The sequence below is a fragment of the Dermochelys coriacea genome, chromosome 24, assembly GCF_009764565.3.
Source record: "Dermochelys coriacea isolate rDerCor1 chromosome 24, rDerCor1.pri.v4, whole genome shotgun sequence".
In the NCBI taxonomy this organism is placed as follows: Eukaryota; Metazoa; Chordata; order Testudines; family Dermochelyidae; genus Dermochelys; species Dermochelys coriacea.
In genome coordinates, this window is record NC_050091.1 from 13,432,204 (window position 1) to 13,453,776 (window position 21,573).

The following is a 21,573-nucleotide window of genomic DNA, read 5'->3' on the forward strand; positions in this document are numbered from 1 at the left end:
TGGCTAACATCCAATGAAGTGAGAGATTCACGACCCATTCACCACCTGGCAGGGTCTCTCCAGGAGGTTGGAGAGGTGACCGGGGCCAAAGGCATATCCATGAATCATTCCTGACCCAGCAACACTTCAGGGGCCCAAGCTGGGTCTGGTGTGTTTCCAGGTGTTATCGGGCTGAATTTTTGCAATGATGCAGTCGCAACTCAGCTTCTGCTCTGGGGCTGTGGCTGCCCCCGATGTGGGCGACTGTCTCTGCAGATGGGATCTCAGACCCTTTATCATGAGCGGCCCCAGAGCTGAGCTAAGCTGTTTGAGGCTTGCACAGAGCTGGCCACCTTGGAGTCTTTGCAGACTCAGCTTTGTGAGCATCTCCCACCCCCGCTAAGCCACCCCCCTTGTGCTCTCTCCCCCCAAGAGGACAGCTTCCTGCCCCAGACAGAGCTCATGAGGGAGGGAGGGGAGGCGGAGCTGCACATGGTGTGTGTGTGTTGGGGGAATCAATTCTGAAATGCCGTGTCTGATTCCCCCAGGACATAGGTAAGAAAGTGAGATTAAACCTTCCAACTTCAATGCTAGGGTGAAATCCACAATGGCCTCCTTAGTTCCGTCTCTGCCCCGAACCCCAGATTCCTCCCTGCTCCCATCCCACCACACACAGCAGCCCCCCAAGATCCGTCCCTGCTCCCCACCCCAGTCCCCAAAACAGCCTCCCCAGATCTTTCCCTGTCCCCCCATAGGTGCTGCACCCCTGGCTTGAAGTGGTTCCCATCATATACAGGGTTTACAGTTTGGTTCAGTGGTTCTCAGCCCCCTCACTGTACAAATTGTTCCAGAAATCCTGACCCCCACCCTACTCCCTACAGCAGCCCCTCCCTCATTCCTCCCTGCCACCTTTTTCAACAGCCCCCACGCCCCACCCCAGAGGTGGCCACATCTCAGTGGGAAAAGACCCTATAGACCAGTGGCTCTCAACCTTTCCAGACTACTGTATCCCTTTCCGGTTTCTCATTTGTCTTGTTTCCAAAGTTTCTCCTTACTTAAAAATGATTTGTTTACAAAAGCAGACATAAAAATACAAGTGTCACAACACACTCGTACTGACAGATGATTTACTTCCTCATTTTGCCATGTAATTATAAAATAAATCAGTTGGAATATAAATGTTTTACTTTCATTTCAGTGTACAGTATATAGCAGTGCTTTTTCAAACTTTTTTTTCTGTGGACCGAGTTGAAGAAAATTGTTGATGCCCATGACCCAGTGGAGCTGGGAATGAGGGGTTTGGGTGTGGGAGGAGCTCAGGGCTGGGGGAGATGGTTGGGGTGTGGGGGATGTGGGCTGCAGGGTGTGGGCTGCAGGGTGGGGCTGGGAATGAGGGGGTTCAGAGTGCGGGAGGGGGCTCCGGCGTGGGGCCAGGGATGAGGGGTTTCGGGTGCAGGATGGGGCTCTGGGTTTGGGGAGGGCTCAGGGCTGGAACTGGGAATTGGGGTTGGGGCACAAGCTTACCTCGGGCGGCTCCCGGTCAGCGGCGCAGCACGGGTGCTAAGGCAGGCTTCCTGCCTCTCCTGGCACTGTGGATCACGCTGCGCCCCCGAAGCATCCAGCAGCAGGTCCGGCTCCTAGGTGGAGCTGCGCAAGCAGCTCTGCGCATCTCTCTCTCGCAAGCACCACCTCCCTCCAGCTCCCATTGGTCCTTTCCCAGCCAATGGGAGTGCAGAGCCAGTGCTCAGGGTAGGGGCAGCATGTGGAGCCCCATGGTTCCCCCACCTAGGAGCCGGACCTGCTGCTGGCCGCTTCCGGGGTGCAGCGCGGTGTCAGAACAGGTAGGGACTAGCCTGCCTTAGCTGGGCAGCACCACTGATGGGACTTTTAAACGGCCTGGTTGGGCGGTGCTGACCAGAGCCACCATGACCCAGTGCCTTCCATTCCATGACCCAGAAATGGGTCGCAACCCATGGTTTGAAAACCATTGGTATATAGAGCAGCTTAATCAAGTCATTGCCTGTATGAAATTTTAGTTTCTACTGACTTTGCTAGTGCTTTTTATGTAGCCTGTTGTAAATCTAGGCAAATATCTAGATGGATTGAGGTACCTCCAGCGGTACACGAACCTCTGGTTGAGAACCTCTGCTACAGACTGTTTCAGAGTAGCAGCCGTGTTAGTCTGTATCCGCAAAAAGAACAGGAGGACTTGTGGCACTTTAGAGACTAATAAATTTATTTGAGCATAAGCTTTCATGCTTTTCTTTTTGCTATAGACTGTTATCCAAAGGCCCAGGGCTGACAATGGCAGTAAAACCATCTGGCCAGTAGATAGCATCATATGTGTAATTCAGGTGCTTGTCCTACATCTCCTGTAACAGCTGGGCGGGCTGGTCCCAGACTATACATTATCACACTGACATTTACAGAGTAAGGGGCCTATGGACGCAGGGTTGGACTAGCAGGGGGCTGCGGGTCAGGATTGAAAGGCACCGACAGAACTGGGGGAGGGGGAGCCCAGGGCTGGTTTAGCACCTAGAAGGTAGAAATGAAGTTGAACAAAGGGGGCGGCTGAAGGTCATTCGGCAAGGAAGCGTCTAGAGCATTTTCTGGTTGTGTGGATTTAAAGCCAGCAACGAGATGCTAAGACAACGACCTTTACCTGTTCAGCACCTGTAACCCAACACCCGGTCGTCACAGACGGTGCCGAACGACTGAAACCCAGCTGGTCTCTGGCACCTGCAGATAGCAACAATCTGTTAATTTCTCACCGCCTGTCCTCAGTGCCCCAGGCTGGTTCACGGGTGCAGGGAATGGGACATGGGGCCTTTCCTCTTTAGGGAGCATTAGCTCATATCTGGCCCCAGGGTGGGGACTGGCTGGCTCATGGGGGGGGTAATGGGACATGGGGACTGTCTCCTCTAGCGGGCGCTGGCTCCGATCCAGTCCCAGGGTGGGGACTGGATGGCTCAAGGGGGTGGTGAATGGGGCATGGGGCCTTTTCCCTCTAGGGCATACAAGCATTGATCTAACCCCAGGGCAAGGGCATCTAGTCCATCCCTGGTGCTGAGGCAGGACCAAGTCAACTTAGACCAGCCCTGACAGGTGTTTGTCCAACCTGGTCTTAAAACCCTCCAGTGACGGGGATTCTACAACCTCCCTTGAGAGCTGATTCCAGAGCTGAACTGACCTGAGAGAGTTTTTCCTAATATCCAACCTCCACCAACCTTGCAGCAGATTAAGCCCATTGCTTTGTGTCCTACCTTCAGTGAACATGGAGAACAATTGATCCATGGCCTCTTTATAACAGCCCTTCCCACCACTGAGAACTGTTATCAGGTCCCTCCTTAGTCTGGGAAACCTTCCCCAAGGTCACCCAGCCAGCCAGGGGCAGAGGTTGGAATAAAACCAAGGTCTCCTGAATCCCAGTCCAATATATAATGGGGTACATTTTTCACAGTGAGGGCAATTCACCGCTGGAACAGTTTACCAAGAGTCATGGTGGATTCTCCATCACCGGCCATTTTTAAATCAAGATGGGACTTTTTTTCCCCCTAAAAGTTCCGCTCTAGATCAACTACAAATCAATTCAGGACAGTTTTCTGTCCTACGTTACAAAGGAGGTGAGACTAAATGATCACAACAGGCCCTTCTGGCCTTGAAATTTATGAGTCTATGAAGATGTAATTTATTTAGGCTGGGAAGGATTCAATTGTTATCTGCCATTGTCGGTAAGCATCAATTTCACTGTACACACACCAAAACATATTTTCATCGATAATCATTGAAATTTACAGATGGGCAAAGTAAGAAAAACACCACTTGTGACCTTCTTTGAGTTTGAATTTGGTTTAAGGCGATTTACTTTGTATATGACAATTTGTGTTTGAACAGTTATAAAGCTGTGAATCCCACATTCTATTGCTATTAAATAGTTATTGTCTCACCTCCCTCCCCATAATTCCCTGCAACTGTGAGATGTGAAGTTGATCAAAAATGGTCTAAAGAGCGTGCTTAAAAACAAACCTTAAAACACAGTGTGCTTAAACACAAACGATCTTATAAACCAATAAAATTTGAATCCTGCCAACCCTCCTTTGATATTAATTACATAAAAATCAGCACAATAAAGACAAAATGAAATGCTTCGGCCTTAACATTTTGATAATTTTGCTTCAAGAATTCTGACAAAAATTGTCCCCCCACCACCCTCGAAACATCTCCATGTTCTCAAATCAGTGTTTTCTGATGGGAACCTGTTCCACTGGGAAATTATGAACCATCTCCCTTGGCAACACTTCAGTCGTCACCTGCCTTCTACCAGTCGGGATCCGTCGACACTGAAGCTGGAAGTGAGATTCTCAGCTCGGGAGACACTCCCCCTCCCCCACCGCTAGCAGTGTAGCCCCGGCGGTGTGGTCCTGTCCCAGACTCTAGGTACATCCTCAGGGCAGCCAGCCCCTCCAGCAGTGGCTATTTTAAGCATGCTACCTCCATGGAAGCTATCTCAGGTACATCTACCCACACTAGGAATTACACTGAGGGGGACAGGGCACCCTGTCTTTTTCTGGGAACTCTTTGTCCTTTTGAACCAAATTTCAATTTGAGCCGATCAAAATATTTTGATTTGATCATTTCAATGTTTCATTTTAAATTTTGACCATATGAAAACATTTAAAAAAAAAAAAAAAAAAACCCAAGTTATCCTAAACTTAAAAAAGAAAAAAAGCATTTGGGACCAGAAAGGTGGAATTTTCACTTCAATTTCAACATTTTAAAACATGAGCTGGCGACAACTTTGAAAGTTTTCTTCCAAAACTTTTTTGAGTCAAGAAACTCCAGAAAACTGATCCATTCACACAAAGACTTACAGTTTTGATGAATCTGTCTCCTGATCCCCAACGTAGACAGATCCTGAATGAGATCAGGGCTCTCTGTTGTGTTAGGCGCTGCACAGACCCCGACCAAGATCAAGGCCCTCCGTTATGCCGGGCACTGCACAGACGCATAGGGAGTGATGGTCCATGCCCCATTGTGCTTACAGTCTAAATAGACAACAGAAGGATTACTACCTCTATTTCATGGATGAAGAAATTGAAGCAGAAGGCGAGAGACAGATGCAGAGATTGGCCTTCACTCACACACACAAGGAAATAATGGGAGACCTGGAAAATAGACTCCAGGAGTCCTGACTCCTCACTCACCCTGCCCTAATCTACTAGCTTCTGTTCCCTTCCCAGAGCTGGGGATAGAACCCAGGTGTCCCAAATCCTCCTCTCTCAGCTAGTCCGTCTGGTGCTCTGCGACGCCTCCATTGAACCCGATCCCACCTCTTCCTCAGCCAGGGCCCTGCGGAAGATGCACAGAAAGGAGCACCTCCGGTACCCCCTGCTCCGGGCGTATCCCACCAGCCAATACAGCACAGGGTTGAGATAGCTGTGGAGGTAGGCCAAGGCATTGGCCAGCTTAAGCGCCACGACCCAGACCTCTTTGTTCCCCTGGTACGTGCTGAGTAGCACCAGATGTGATGGGGCAACCAGCAAACAAAGAAGAGAGCCACCACGGCCAGCACCAAGGCGAAGGTCCGTGGGGAGCCCGCCCAGCTTCTTCTCCTCAGCTTCCAAGTCAAGACCACGTAGGATGTGGCGATGATGGCAAAAGATACCAGAAACCCGCCAGGAACTGGCTCAACCTCAGGGGCATCTCGGCAAAACGCCGCAGGTCTCTCCGGTAGACGCAGAAGGACTCCCCATGTCTGGTCTCCACGTCCCTGAGCACCAGGTAAGGCACGCTGAAGCAGATGGCCAGGAACCAGGCCCCAGCAATCAGCCAACACCCAAGCCGGGGCCTGCAGTGGTTCCGGACCCAGACGGGCTGAGCCACCAGCAGACAGCGGTGGAGGCTGATGAGGGTGAGCACGAAGATGCCGGCGAAGACGACCAAGTAGCGAGCGAAGGAGTGGAGCTTGCAGAGGGCTCGGCCGAAGGGCCAGCGGGATCTCAAGGCCTCCTGGATGATGGCGGGGATGCGCCCAGCGGAGAAGAGCAGGTCGGCCACAGCCAGGTGGAGGTAGCAGGCCGAGGGGAAGGTGGGCGGCCCGGCCAGCTGTGGTGATCCAGATCACCAGCCCATTGCCAGCCAGGCCCAGCCCCAAAACCAAGGCGTTGGTGCCGATGGCGATGTGCCGCATGGCGTCCTCCACAGCCCCCATGGCGTTGGGGAGGGCACAGGAGCCATTCATGGCTAGGAGGCAAGGGAGGCTACTGGGGGGGAAGGGGGTTATTGAAAGAGGACCAGTGAGACATTGGCCACAGGACCCCCTCATTCCCCAAAACTGTAACCTCTCCTCTGGCCCCAGCCATCTCACACCTCCACCCATCCCCCACCTCCCCCAAATCCACCCCTTCCCCTGGACTCCCAGTCCCTCCTGCTAACCCCCAAGCCCCTCCACCCCACTACTCCATGCCCCCGACCCCTCATCCCCCAGCTCCCCAACCTCCTGGCCTCCTCATTTTCCCATCATGCTGCTCCTCCCTCCCAAACTCTATCCCCATCCCCCACCCACACTCCCCGCACCCTCCCCCCCGGTCCCGGAAAAGGTGTTGGGAAACCACACGGCTCTGTGGTCTCAAAGTCACCACCACAACTTCCCCCCTTCGGGCCTAGATTACCAGATCCCGACCCCAAGGGTGCTGAGCCCGCCCCTACCCCCACCCCTCGCTGGAAGGGAGCACGGCCCAGTTGTGCAAAGTGCACCAGTGCATGCACGAAACCTGGGAATTGCCAGGGGACAAGCCTTTTATGCAGGTGCTCTAACCAGTAGACCCCACTCCTCTCCCAGAGCCAGGAATCCTGGCTCCCAGCCACCACCACCCCATGCTCTAACCACTAGACCCCACTCCCCTCCCAGAGCCAGGGAGAGAACCCAGGAGAACTGTCTCCCAGCCCTCTTAGCTCAAAGAGAATCAAAGCTTACCTGACTATTGGATGGGCACCAGGGGAGAGGAGTGACCTCTTCCCCTATCACCCCCGGAGCAGTTGATAGCCCGGGGCAGCTCAGCTCCCTCATGGGGTTGGGTCCCACATCTGAGCCACTCCTCTGAGCAACAGGTACTTCCCCTTCCAGAGCTTGGCGGAAGGACCTAGACCACATCTTCCCAACCTGCACCACACAGGGCAGACAGCCTCTTGCAGCTCCCTGACCTGGCCTTGCCCTGCGCAGATCCCACCTTGTCCCCGAGCTGGATCCCAGCTCCTCTTCCCCCTGCCCCATGCCCTGTGTAGATCCCAGCTCTCCACACCACCACCTCAGCACACCCCACTGGCCGATCTAAGACCAGCCCATTTCTGGACCCCAGCAAGCAGGTGGCCAGCAGCTCCCCTTGCACATGGCTCTGCCTACAGGAGGAGGGGATGCTGGGGGGAAGTGTTCGAACACCTGCTTGTAAAAACGACTTCCGGGCTCATCTCACTGCTGCAGGGTGTTGCACAAAGCCAGTGTTACAGGGAAGGGGGGCAGGGCTGTTGTAACAGATGCTGGTTGTCGGCGTGTTGCTGGGAGCAATGAGCTAGAGAGGTCAAAGCACAGAATACACCACTTCCCTCCCAGAGCCAAAGATAGAACCCAGGAGTCCTGGGTCCCAGCCTCCTCCCCCAACCACTAGACCCAACAACCCTGCCAAAGCTGGGCAGGAACCCAGGAGTCCTGGCTCCCAGCCTCCCCTGCTCTAACCCACTAGCCCAGGGGTGGCCAACCTGTGGTTCCGGAGCCACAAGCAGCTCGTCAGAAGTTAATACGCGGCTCCTTGTCTAGGCACCGACTCCAGGGCTGGAGCTACTGGTGCCAACTTTCCCATGTGCCAGGAGGTGCTCACTGCTCAACCCCTGGATCTGCTACAGGCCCCGCCCCCACTCCACCCCTTCCCGCCCCCTCCCCTGAGCCCGCAATGCCATTACTTCTTCCCCTTCCCCCCCAGAGCCTCCTGCATGCCACAAAACAGCTGATCGGGAGGTACAGGGCGGGTGGGGGAGGCGCGGATTGCTGAGGCTGACAGTGGGTGGGAGGTGCTGGGTGCGGGGGTGGGGGAGCTGATGGGGGCTGCTGGCGAATTACTGTGGCTCTTTGGCAATGTACATTGGTAAATTCTGGCTCCTTCTCAGGCTCAGGTTGGTCACCCCTGCACTAGACCCTACAACCCTCCCAAAGCTGGGGATGAAAGTCCCCAGGAGTCCTGCACCCCATCTCGGCCCCCAACCAGTAAACCCCTCTCCCCTCACAGAGCTGGGAATAGAATCTACAAGTTCTGAACTGAGGATAATTGAGCTATACTGATTTACATCAATACAAGATCTGGCTTGTTCACTCCTTGCCCCCACTGGATTTGGGGATCAATTTCCCAAACTAGTGATTTTCAAGAAAAAGAAAAGGAGGACTTGTGGCACCTTAGAGACTAAAAAATTTATTTGAGCATAAGCTTTTGTGAGCTACAGCATCCGATGAAGTGAGCTGTAGCTCGCGAAAGCTTATGCTCAAATAAATTTTTTAGTCTCTAAGGTGCCACAAGTACTCCTTTTCTTTTTGTGAATACAGACTAACACGGCTGCTATTCTGAAACTAGTGATTTTCAGTGTCTCCATGGTTGGGGAGGGGGTGCCCATCTTGACACCACTTACAGGGGCCAGGTTTTCAGAGAACAATAACCCCAGCTCTTTCTGAAAAGCACTTTAGAAAGCAGAGATCTGCAGCCCTTCATGTTTTTATAAGACTCTCCTGCAATGAAGCCACAGAACTTGGACTTCTGCAAAAACACAGCTCTAGAAGGAGAGATCATTGGTTCATGCACTTCGTCAGCAGAACGGAGCATCTTCTCTATTTTAGATACAGCAGCAGGAGGGGTTTTCTTTTAATAAGATCATTGTTCAGGATATTTAAAACCATTGATAGACCTAGAACCATGAGGTTCTACAACCAGACAGGAGCCTAGAACCCCACCATTAAATCAGTTTTACTACATTGACTGGCTTTAGAACTGATGACATTCTACAACAAAAGGTATCTGATCAGGTTTTAACATTTTGAGAGCACAGAAGTTTCTAGAAACAGCCAGAATTCTGGAACCCACAAGACGCCACAGAGTTTTAAATCATTCATAAATCATTATTTTAGAACTAGTGAGAAACCTAGACCCCACAAGACCCTACCTGGCCTTGGCACATTGAGAGATCTGGAACCCATGGGATATTATGCTATGCAAAACTATTTGGACATATAAAAACTACACAAGCTTGTAGAGCCAGCCTGTATCTAGAACCCATGGGATCCTATCGAGTTTAAAACCATTTGTAGACATGGCACCTCCTGGGTCCTAGAACCAAACATGGACCTGGAACCTTCTGGACCCTACTGTTTTTTTAAACACACCAGGAAATATAGAACACACACAATTATGGGGCTAGCTAGGAATCTAGAACCCAAAAGACTCCATTCAGTTTTAAAACATCGAGACACCTGGAACTCATGTCCAGAATATCCAAGTCTCTAGAACCCACAAGATTCCAAGTTTTTCTCCATTTCCATGGTGTCAGTTTCTGGCCCACGTCTCCTATTAGATTCTGGTCCAGACCCATCACTACTGAGATCCTCATCAAAAGCTGCTTTGACCAGAGCAAACAGAGACGTCCTTGTCACCTGCTGGAACGTCCCCCCTACAAAAAGGGGGAGGTCTGGGGTGAAACCGACGTTGAAGCAGAACATGATGATGGAAATGACCAGGAAGCTGTCTGTCACTGACTGCTGCACATTTCTGTAGACCATCAACCCATAGTAGAGGTGGTAGGGCAGCCAGCAGAGGAAGGAGGACACCACGACCATGACTTTGAAGGGTTTCCCACTCTGTGCCAGCCCCTTCACCTTCAGCTCCAGCCCCACGTGGACGTAGCACCCCACGATGGTGCAGAAGGGCAGCAGAAAGCCCAGCAGAAACTGGACTGTGAAGACGGCCGGATGGATCCGTCTACCTGTGTCCTGCATCTCGGTTCCATTCGAGACTCTGGGGAGGGTGTAATTATTGATGCAGGTGGTCCTGCCTGCATCCACATGGGTGTCCCAGAAAGCCAGGTCGGGAGCGCTGAGAGCGAAGGAGACCAGCCACACACCTGCAGCCAGCTTCCATGCCTGGGCCACGGTGCGGTGATTCCAAGACCAGATGGGGTGGTGAGTGAGGGTGTAGCAGTCCAGACTGATGAGGGTGAGAAGGAAGACAGAGGAGAACATGTCCATAGAGATGCAGGCATTCAGGAGCTTGCACATGGCTGTGCCAAAGACCCAGTGTAAACCCAGGAGGAGGTAGATGGCGAAGAAGGGGATCAGCAGGGTGAAGAGGAGGTAGCAGGAGACCAGGTGGAGGAACAAGAGCGTGGTCACCGTCATCCTCATCTTCAGCCTCAGCACCCACAGGTACAGCCCGTTCCCCACCACACCCACTGGTAAAGTGGTGAAGAGCAACATGGTTGCAGCCAGGTGAGTGGCCCTCATGGTTGCCGGGGTCTCGCTGGAATTCACCCCAGCAGTTGGTGGGGAGAGTCGTGTTGCCTCGGTCCATGGTGCCCTGGGGAGAGACGGAAGAGGGGTTGGAAGGGATGACAGAGGAGGGGAAAAGGGGGAGGAGAAGAGGAGGAAGGAAGAAATAAAAGGGGGTTAGGAAGGCACCATTGGAGCAGACTTCTCTGGGTACCCTTTGGTCCTCCAGAATATCCAGACTGGCTATTCTCAGCAACTGGGCCATGGCCAGTGGAACTCACTGCTACAAGATAGAGCTATGGGAGCTTGCTGGGGGAACAGAGTGATAGTGAAAATGGGAGGAGAGGAAGGAGTGGGGGAAGGAAAATAGTCTATGGGCTGAAACCCACAGCTACACAGAGAATGCTTCGTGTCTGATCTGGGGGACTGGCCAGCCCAGGAGCGTGGGGCACGTGTTCTCATTTACCATGTAGTTGGGGGTTGTTTTCCCCAGAAAGTTGGGTTCCCCTCAGGAGGTTCAGGGTTCCAGGGCTGAGGATGGGGTCTGTAACGAATGCTCTGAGGAGGGCTATGCGTTACATCTAGAACAGGAAGTGGAAGCATTTCACCTCGGGACGCACCCACAACATATTGATAACATACAGGAGCCCTCGATTCTCTTTTCCTTGCTCCCAGCCCCCCACTGCTCTCACCCCATAGACCCCACTTCCCTCCCAGAGCTAGGGAGGGCACCCAGGAGTCCTGGCTCCCAGCCTCCCCACCACCCCCTCTAACCACTAGACCCCACTCCCCTCCTTGGGCAGGAGTTTTGTCCTGGTCATTCAGCCTTTGGTGAGAGTTTCTCTCAGTGCTCTTGTTCTGTTCCCTTGGGAAAGGATTTTCTGGAATCATGGGCCCTTTCTCTTCATACAGGCATGTCCCAATAGATGAACTCCTGACCAAGATTCTAGTGGTTAGAGCAGGGAGGACTGGGAGGCAGGACTCCTGGGTTCTATCCTCAGTCCTGGGAAGGCAGTGGGAGTTAGTGGTTAGAGCAGGAGAGGCGGGGGGTCTGGAATCCTGGGTTCTATTCCCAGCTGCGCAATCTCCCCCATAGTCCCTGTGGCACTGTCCCATAGTTCAAGAGGTTGCCAGCCTCCAGGTGGTTTTTGGAGTAGTCTGAAAAAATTCAGAGAAGCACTTTGGGGTGGGGGAGGGGGAAGCTGTATTAAAGGGCCCCTTGATCAAATGGTCCCAGATGGTCCTTGCTCGCTGTCTGCCCGGTTTGCTCGTTTCAAGACAATCCGACTGCACACGTGGATTCGAGAGGCCTTTGAAACATCACCTCTTCGAGCAAACCTTTGTCCTCAGGAGCGCTGGAGAGGAGGAGTTTGCAGAGCAAAACCTGCCCAGGGCAGGACTCAAAAACTCACAGGTCTGGGGCATTTCCAGGGCTTGAGGATGGTTTCACTTGCTGAGGGGGTACAGCTGGGGCCCTGCATAATTATGCATCCCTCCCCTTCAGTTCAAGGACCCAGGCTCTGTTAAGCTGCAACCTCAGCCTGGTTTTTAAGCAGCTAACCTTTCTGCTGTGGGTTTTTCTGCTAAGACAGAGTCTGAGCTGTGGCTTCCATTTGTGGTTGGCTTTGTCTGGATCCAAGAAGAGGGGACTGGTGCAGAGCAGGAAGCCTTTCAAAGTCATGGTAACTGCCATGGTGTCATTCTTCATCTGCTGGCTGCCCTACCACCTCTGCCACAGCCTGCTGCTCTGCAAGAATGCATTGCTGGTGTTAGTCACGAGCACCTTCCTGCTTATTTACACCCTCCTGACGTGTTTCAACACTTGCTGCATCCCCGTCCTCTACATTTTTGTGGGGGAGATGTTCTGGCAGGTGCTCAGGATGTCCCTCATGACTTTGGTCAAGGCAGCTTTCATTGATGATCTCGGCAGCAAAACACCTGAGCCCAGGGGGAAACAAGGGACAGAAGTTGAGGGACCAGAACTGGAGATGGACTGAAAGTGCCTGGAGTAAGAGAACATTGGAAACTCGTTATTCCACCTGTTCCTTCATCCCTGATTGAACTAAAACGTGATGGGTTCCCGGTATTTCAATATTTATAAACCGAGCAGTGTCCTTGGGATTCCAGATTCTTTGTCATCTGCAGAATCCTATGTGTTCTAGGTCTCTCACTCTTTTCAACATCAATAGGTCTTTAAAGAATCTAGATTATTATCCATCTCTAGAACCTCATTTGTTCTTGGTCTTTCAATGTTATGAAACTCAGTGTGTGTTCAAGGGTATTCCAGATCACTAGCTGGTTCCAGAATCTCATTTGTTTTAGGTCTCTCAATGTATTTGAACCTAATTGATTCTCATGGGATCTGCATTTGTGACTGGCTCTGGAATCTTCGTTTTAAATCTCTCAATGTGTTCACACTCAACAAGGTCCATGAGTTCCAGATTCCTGACTGGAGCTAGGATTCATTGGATTCCGGAGTGTTTTCAAATCGTATGGAATCGAACAGGTTCCAGATTCTTTGGATCTGGGTGTGTATTGGGAAGACACCCACCAGACGACAGGCCATCAGATGTGATAAGCCATCAGGAAGGAACAACTTATCTATGAAGATACTAATCTCTCTCCCTCCTGGAAGGCTTCCAGGGACCTAACTGCGACACTTCTATGTCAGGTGGTCTTGACACCTGATGCTAAATATTACCTGGGACTTTTTGTAACTTTCCACCAGAAGGCAAGTGGGGGTCAAGTTTGGGAAACAAAGGATTCCTGCACCATGTAAATCCTATTTAAGGGTCAAGAGGAAGGCAAATGTGATTCCTCCTTTTCACGGCCTTTCTGCCCAAGAAGAAAGACTGGTAAAGCCACCTGAAGGGAAGGCGGGGCGGGGCAAGTCCAGACAGACAGGGGTCCAATCTGAAAAGAAATGTAACAAACTCTGAACCACAGAAACTTTGAAACCAGATAAAAATAGCATTTAGGATAAGAAATTACAGGTTATAATTTTTAACTTGTTTCTTAAGTATATTGAGCTTACTTTATTTTATTTGCTCAGGAATCTGTTTTGTTTGGTCTTTTATATTCACTTAAATATTCACTTTTGTAGTTAATAAACTTATTTCTTGTTCATAATATAACTCAGTTTGTACATTTCATAACTGAAGTGTGTGTGTGTGGGGGGGGGGGGAAGAGGCTGTGCATACCCTCCTCCACACTGAGGGAGGAGGTGGATTTCATAATATACCTTTGGGTCTGTACTCCAAGGGAGGTGGATACCTGAGTGCTTGGGCTAGTCCCTTAAGCTGAGGCTTCCCAGATCCTTCTCTGGGTGGGGGTAGGGTCTGGTGGGTTAGAGCAGCGGGGGCTTGGAGCCAGGATTCCTGGGATCTATCCCTGGTTCTAGGAGGGGAGTGGGATCTAGTGATTAGAGAGGGTGGGGGTGTTGGAAGCTTTGACTCCTGGGTTCTATCTGCAGCTCTGGGTAAGGAGTGGCATCTAGTGGTTAGAGCAGGGGATGCTGGGAATCAGGACTCCTGGGGTCATCCCTGACTCTGGCAGGGAAGTGGTGTCCAGTGGTTAGGGTAGGTGAAGAATAAAAGCAAGGATTCCTGCATTCTCTACATTTTACCACTGCATCGAATTGTGAACTGATTCCCGTGAAAGGCTGCATCCTCCTGTTCTAGCTAAAAAGCCCCAGTAACACCCAGCCAGCTGGGACATCTCACAAACGGCAGGTTGGATGTGCTAAGATGGGGGAGGACAAGGTCAGACGCCTCTTCTCTAGGTGCAAAGACTAAGAACAGTGCCTGTGGTCCGCCCCCCTCTCACCTCCTGTCAGCACACAGCTCAGGGCATGTGTTACTCGCTGGAGAGTTCCTGTGCAAGCTACAGCCTGCAGAGGTATGAACTGCCTGTGAGCCAAAGTACAACCATTTTAGTAGTGGAACAACTTTTGAAATATTTCTGTACCAGTCCCGGCCCCCATTCAATAGCCGAGTTCAGAGGCTGTACACACTCGGCATTTCAGGAAGGCCTGAGTCTTCAGTTTTCCCGTGGCTCTGCACCAAGAACATCCTGACACTCTGAAAATGAGAACCCGGCTCATATTTTGGGGAGAGGGGCTGAATCCTGGGAGCTCCTTGACCCAACGCTTCCACATTTCCCTCACAAACCACACCCCAGCCTCTGTTGCAGAGTGCCGGTTTTCTGGGCCGTTGCTCTACACATGGGGATGCCAGTGCAATTTGGATGTTAGCAGCAACTCACATTCAGGGGGCTGCATCTCATGAACTCCCCAACCAATTTGTCACCCATTTCCCAAGCAGACTCCTGCACAGCACATGAGACCTGTTCCCACTAGCAGGTGCTGGCTCTGAGCTGGCTTCAGGGCCTGGAACTAGCATGTTCAGGGAGGTAGGAATCGGGGGTGTTGACTCCTAGCATGCAAGAGCTGGGGCCAGTGGAACTCACTGCTACAAGGTGGGAAAAAAACATCCTTCCCCGACCCCGCCTCTTGTACTCTTCTGCCTGTCACAGGAACTGCTGCTACACCCTGACTCGAGAGCATGCAGGATCCTTCTCACCCTCATTGTAACACAGGAAGCCTCAATGCACCTACCTGCTTCTCTGCCCCTCAGCCATGCTGCAGCTCTGCACCAGGGACCTCTGGGCTATTGTCTCTGTCAGGAACTGCAGCCCCCCTCCCCAGACCTCGTTAGCATGGTGTCCTCTCTGCTCTGCAGACTGGCCTAACGGTTACAGCTGGGGAGGCTGGGAGCCAGGACTCCTGGGTTCTATTCCTGGCTCTGGCAGGTGAGTCAGGTCTAGTGGGTTAGAGCTGCAGTGGCTGGGAGGCAGAACTCCTGGGCTGTGGGAGGGACGTGGGGGTGGTCCTGTCTCTTAGAGCTTCATAAATGGGGAACACCTCATCTGATTAACCTGAAACAAGAGAGAAAAATCACCCACGTCATAGACCCCACCTACTACCTCTGTCTATTGAGTCCTCATGTTAACCCCATTAATACCCAGTGGCAGGGAGTTCCACTGGTTTGCCTTGGTAATAGCAAATGTCTATGGCATCTAGGTAGGATTAACAAAGAAATTCCCCTTCAGACCCAATGAGGGGAGCTGCCCATCGTCTTGACTCACCTGGGCAGTGCAGAGAGAGACTCAGATGGTCTGTGTTTGCCCAGCAAAGCGTCGGTGAGTCTGCATGCCCTGGGTGTTGAGGTCTCTCCCCTTAACTCTGTATATTCTACATGGTCCACCGCCACCTGCTCGCTGAGATGGAGAAGCTGCAAACCATAAATGGAAATGAATGAATAAATTTGGACACTGTCTTAGTAGAGAGACCACCTAAGAAACATCCATTACTTTAAAACTAGCCCCCACTCCCCTGCCAGAGCTAGGGAGAGAACCCAGATGTCCTGAGTCACCCTCCCCTGCTCTAACCACTAACCTGAGGCCTCGGCAGGGAGCAAGAACCCTCCAGTCCCAGGGCTGCAGAGGGGTCCAGGCATTGGGGCTTCCCAGAGCTGGGGACTCATATCCAGCTTCTCGTCCACTGTAATCCCCAGGTTCTTTTCTGCAGAACTGCTGCTTAGCCAGTCGGTCCCCAGCCTGTAGCGGTGCATGGGATTCTTCCTACCTAAGTGCAGGACTCTGCATTTGTCCTTGTTGAACCTCACCAGAGAACTGGAGAAAGTGGAAGCCATGATTTGAGTGGGGCAGAGTGCAGACAAAGAGACTAACAGCTGCAAACAGCTTGGTTTCCCCAGGTGGCAGGTAGGAGAGGAAATTGAACAGGTTTCAATTTGATAATGTGGCAGAGAAAAATATGCAAGTCTTAAGGAAGAAGTGGTGGGGCTGTGCAGGGCGGAGAAGCGTTCACGGCCGAGAGGCAGGAATTTTGCACTGGAAGTCAGCCAGACGGGGAAAGTATAAACCAGTCCAACATCGATTTACAACTAGCAGCGTGATCTTGTGAATGTGGAGATGTGGGGGACTCCCGCATTAAAGACTGTGTGTGGCATGGTGTGAAACTCAGTGTGAGCTAGGGCGGTGCGAGAGATGAATTGAACCCCTCAAATGAGCTGGGGGCCGTACAGCAGGCAGCTGAAACCACGGCAAGACAATCGAAAAGGCCAGGTGAGCCAGAAAACCACGTGCATACGTTACAGTGTAAATCCGCCTTTCGTAAGCGCCCAGACCTGCGGTCACGGGCTGGAGTGCACCCTGCTGCTAATAAAAGCCTGCCATCAAGAGCCATGAAAACAAGAGAAGCCAGAAGCAAGGAAGGGTTGTTAGAAATGTAGCCATAGCCATAGGGAACTATCCTGCATGTGGGCATGGATGCCCAAGGTGTGGCAAACACAATCATTTTGCCAGTGTGCAACTCAGGAAAGGAAAAGTCCCAGGGCAAATAGATGTTTTCCCTCATTGAAGCAGAAGAGCAATCGCAAGATCTGTTCCTCAAGATGGCTAACCCACAGGACCCCCTGCCACTAGACACAGGTGGCATTAACTCAAGGTACCTCCCACCATTGGACACGATCATGGTTAGCCCACAGGACCCCCTGTCACTGAAAACAAGTGGCAATTTACCTGTGGGTCTCTGTAACAGGGTGCCTGCTACCTGAGTGCCCCCTTGTGGCCAGAGCTCACTCTGCAACTCCCTTCCTCACTGCTGGAACTCACTGCTGCAAGACTGGATGGCAAGTGGAGAGGGAAAAGGAGGACAGCGCAAGTGGGAGGAGCAGAGAAGGGGAAAATAGTCTACAGGGTCAAACAGAAACAAAGCAGAGAAAACAATGTGGCTCTGATCTGGATGCTTGGCTGACTCGGGGGGTGAGGAAAGGGACATGGGGCCTTCCCCTTTTAAGGGACGCTGAATCCAGCGGAACTACAGCAAGCACCGGTATACAATAAGAGGAGAACAGGGGGCTGAGAACCAGGTAGAGGAACCATTGGCTGGTCACCGTGCTCCTCATCTTCAGGCCCAGCACCTGCAGGTCCAGCCCTCCATGGCAGGATGATGGCAAAGAAGAAAACTTGCAGCTGTGAGCTGATTTCCCCTCCCACCCACCTGGGGTGGCCAGAGATGGCTCCTGAGCTGGTGCTGGGTCGATAGTGTCAGGGCAGGGGAGATCCTTGGAGGGAGGGACTGAAAGAGTTTGGAGAAAGTGGGGCAGACAGAGATATAGGGACCCTCATGCCTCAGTAGTGGAAGAACAGTATCTTCTTCACCACCCAGCCAAAGACAATCCACCTTATAAACAGAATAGAACCCAGGAGATCAGGCTACCGGCTCCTTCCCCTGCTCTAACCACTAGACCCCACTCCCCTCCCAGAGCCAGGTAAAGAACCCAGGACTATGCACTTGCAGATCCCTTGGGGTTACCAACTAGACCCCAACCCCCACAGTTCACCCTTGTTGTCGCATTCCATGCAATTGGGGGTCTGTTTTCCCAGTTGGGTTCCCATCGGGGGTCTCTGGGTCCCAGCTCCATGGCCAGGGTCTGTGCAACAGACATGCCGGGGAGAGCTCTGAGTTACTGAGGGTTTTAAGCTAGAAGAGGAAGTGGCAGCATTTCCATGAATTCCTTCACCAAGGGACTTACCAAGAACATGTAGGTGAAACAGGAATCCTCACTTCTCTTTTCTCAATGCCCAGCCACCCCATCACTCAAACCACCAGACTCCACCCCACTCCCAGAGCTGGGGATACAACCCAGGAGTCCTGGCCCCCAGGCCACCTTGGTCTAACCTACTAGAGGCCACTCCCCACCTCCCACATGCTCAGGCAGAACCCAGTTGTTCTGACTCCCAGCCCCCTGCTCTAATTACTAGACCCCACTCCCCTCCCAGAGCTAGGGAAAGAACCCAGAAGTCCTGACCCCCAGACCTCCCTGCTAGGATCTAGACCACTGGATGTACTAGAGCCCTGCTAGCATCCTGTGTCCAATTCCAGTGCCCACAGTCCCAGGGGGATAGTGATCAATTAGAGAGGGGTCAGAGAAGAGCCAAAAGAAGGATTAAAAGAGTGGAAAACCTGCCTTATGCAGCTTACAAGAGCACACAGAGTATGGACGCTGCCTGGACAGCTAGCCTAGGTGTAAGCAGCCATGTGGATTGAAAGGCCCCATAGGTTAGTAAAGACACCCCAGATTTTTGGGGTATATACCCAATGCAGCTCTCTGCACCTGCATGTGGTGTCTTCCACACCTCACTTTAGCAGTGTAGTGTCCCGCTGCCGGAGTCTTTTGTTGCTGTCTGGAGGACTGATGCATGTCAGGCCCTGTAACGGGGTGGCAGTGGCCTATCACCAGTGCCCCCCCATGTCAGAGCTTTGTGACGAGTCCTCAGCGACTCAGCCCTCCGGACAAGTCACACACAGTCTGTATGTGAAATACAAATCAAACTCTGTCCAGGGTATAAGTCCAACAGAGGCCTGTCTCAGTGCCCTCTGGAATGTCTATCTGCAGCTCTGTCCTTGGCCTCGCTCCTAAGTCCATCACAGCACCCTGGTTCAAACTGGCTCCCAGCCCCTTCTGAGCTCTCTCAAATTGTCCCTGCTCTGGTATGGAGTGGTGCCCCAGGGCTCCCTCCCAGGAGGTGATGTCTTTGCCCTCTCTGGGCCTTTCTGGAACTCTCCTGCTAGTTCAGTTCCACCTTCTGGGGTGCATAAAGAGTCCAGCCCACTTTCTGAGTGGCTAGTGGGTGAAAGGATCCCGGTCCACTCATGAATCCGGAGCCCAGCCTAGGGACCCAATCGATATCAGCCATCTGCTTTGTGCCTTTAAATAACTGTCACTGCTACAATTCCCTGGGCCACTTCCCCAGAGCCCCAGTGTGTTCTTCACCCACACCTCAGGGGCTTGTCCTGATTAAGTCTCAGCAGCCACCCCAGAGCTCCTTCTTGTTCCCCCTGGTCTCTGCCAGCTGTCCAAGCTCCTGTAGCTCAGCCAGGCCATCCACACTCCGCCAGTTCCAGCAAAGGAGCTTAGAGGACCCTCTGCACTGCTCTTTTCTGGGTCAGGATGTGGCAGGGCCATGAGGCCTCCAGCAGGGAGCCTCAGGGCCTCGTCCACCCTGGCACAGGCCTAATAAATTGGCCCTGAGAAGGGGAGTGTTTTAGTTCCCTTTGGACTGATATGTGGAGTTCTATACACTGCCCCCAGTGTAGACACAGACTGAGACTGAGATACTCCAGGAGCTCCATCTCTGGACACTTAACAAAGAGAAAGTTAAGCAGGGACCTGATACCCATCTGTCAGTACTTCCATGGGGAGCAAATATTTGACTGTGGGTTCATCAACCTAGCAGAGGAAGGTCTAACATGATCCAGTAGCTGGAGGCTGATGTTAGACAAATTCAGGCAGGAAATAAGGTTCTTGTCTTTAACAGCAAGGGGAATTTACCATTGGAACCACTGACTGAGGTTTGCGGTGGATTCACCTTCACTGGCTATTTTAAATCAAAGTTGGGCATTTTTCTGCAAGGTCTGCTATAGGAATTAATTTGGGGAAGTTCTCTGGCCTGTGTTATATGGAAGTCAGACTACATGGTTACAATGGTCAATTCTGACCTTAGAATCTACAAATATAAGAAGCCACAGAAATTTGATATAATTAGGGTTAACCTGTGGGACTCCCTGCCACCGAACACAAGCAGCATCAACCTAGGGGACTCTGTGCCATTGAACACAAGTCTATCAGATGAGCCATTCCCAATTTAGGATGCTTTAACACACCAGACCCCACTCACCTCCCAGAGCTGGGGATAGAACTCAGGAGTCCTGAAATAAACTCAACTGAGCTATGCCGATTTACATCAGCTCACAATCTGACCCATTTTCTCCATGCCCCAAAGTAACCAGTGATGTTTGGTTATTCCATTTGGGGAGAGGGAAGGGGGTTACCCCACCATGAAATCAGTTTTAACACCAGGTGCTTGGGATGAACAAGGTTCTAGAAAAGACTGTGTTTTAAAGTTTGAGAGTGGTCGAGGTTCTAGAATGCCAGGATTCTAGAACCTGTGAAATACCACTGGGTATAAAAACCATACCCCAGGTGCAAGATTCTGGAACTATCCAGGAATCTAGAGCCCAAGGGACCCTACCAGGCTTTAAGAAACTTGGAATCCATGAGGATCTACCAATAGCGATAGATTTAGAATGCATGGACTTTTATGCAGTTGAAAAGCATTTTGACATCTAAAACTACACACAGTTCCAGAGTCAGCCTAATATAAAACTCATGGGATCATATGGAGTTTTATACTATTTCTACCCATGGCAGCTATAGCGTTCTAGAACCAAACAGGAATCTAGAAGCCTCTGGACCCTAGGGGGTTGTAATTAAGGCTACATTTTAGTCTTGAGTAATTTTAGTAAAAGTCATTGACAGGTCACAGGCAATAAACAAAAATTCATGGCCTATGACCTGTGCATGACTTACTATACATCCCTAATTAAAGCTTGGGCAGGAGGCCACAGGCACTCTTGGGGGGACATTCCAGAGGTGCTGCAGATGCTGGGGGAGCTGGCCTGGAACCCCTGCTGATGCTGGAGGGGAGGCAGGGCTGGCAGCATCTCCCTACCCCACTCCGCGTGTCTCTGCAGCTCCTAGGCAGCAAAGGGGCCAGGGGGGTCCACATGCTGCTCCCACCACAATCCACAGGTGTGCAGCTCCCATTGGCCAGGAATCACAGGCAATGGGAGCTCCAGGGGTGGAGCCTGAGGGTACAGGTAGCGCGCAGAGCTCCCTGCCCCCTCCTCTGACTACGAGTGGCAGGGCCATGCCAGTGGGAGCCAGGAAGGCCCCATCCCAAAGTAAGTACCCCCCGTCCCGCATCCTCCACCACTTCCCCTAGTCCTGAGTCCCATCCCACACACCCAGACTGCTGCTGCTGGCCCAGGGGATGCCTGGCTCAGGCAGCCCCTGAGCCAGCACTGGCCGCTGCAGAAGTCACAAAGATCACAAAAAGTCACGGAATCCATGACCTCTGTGACAGATCTGAACCTTAATTATAATATGCCATGAGACACAGCACACAAGAGAATCTAGAGCCAGCTGCGA

At 51.9% G+C, this 21,573-nt stretch overlaps 1 protein-coding gene and 1 pseudogene across 1 annotated transcript; both read right to left on the reverse strand.

Moving 5' to 3' along the window:
* Positions 1 to 4,665: 4,665 nt before the first annotated feature.
* On the reverse strand, positions 4,666 to 7,692 carry LOC122457390. The gene is made up of 2 exons (XM_043502075.1): positions 6,956 to 7,692; positions 4,666 to 6,242 (listed from the first exon to the last, which is right to left on the reverse strand). Exon 2 carries the CDS (start codon positions 6,218 to 6,220, stop codon positions 5,198 to 5,200), a length of 1,023 nt encoding a protein of 340 aa, XP_043358010.1. The 5' UTR covers positions 6,221 to 6,242; positions 6,956 to 7,692; the 3' UTR covers positions 4,666 to 5,197.
* Positions 7,693 to 8,968: 1,276 nt separating this feature from the next.
* LOC119848092 lies at positions 8,969 to 21,531 on the reverse strand (annotated as a pseudogene).
* Between the last annotated feature and the right edge of the window lie 42 nt (positions 21,532 to 21,573).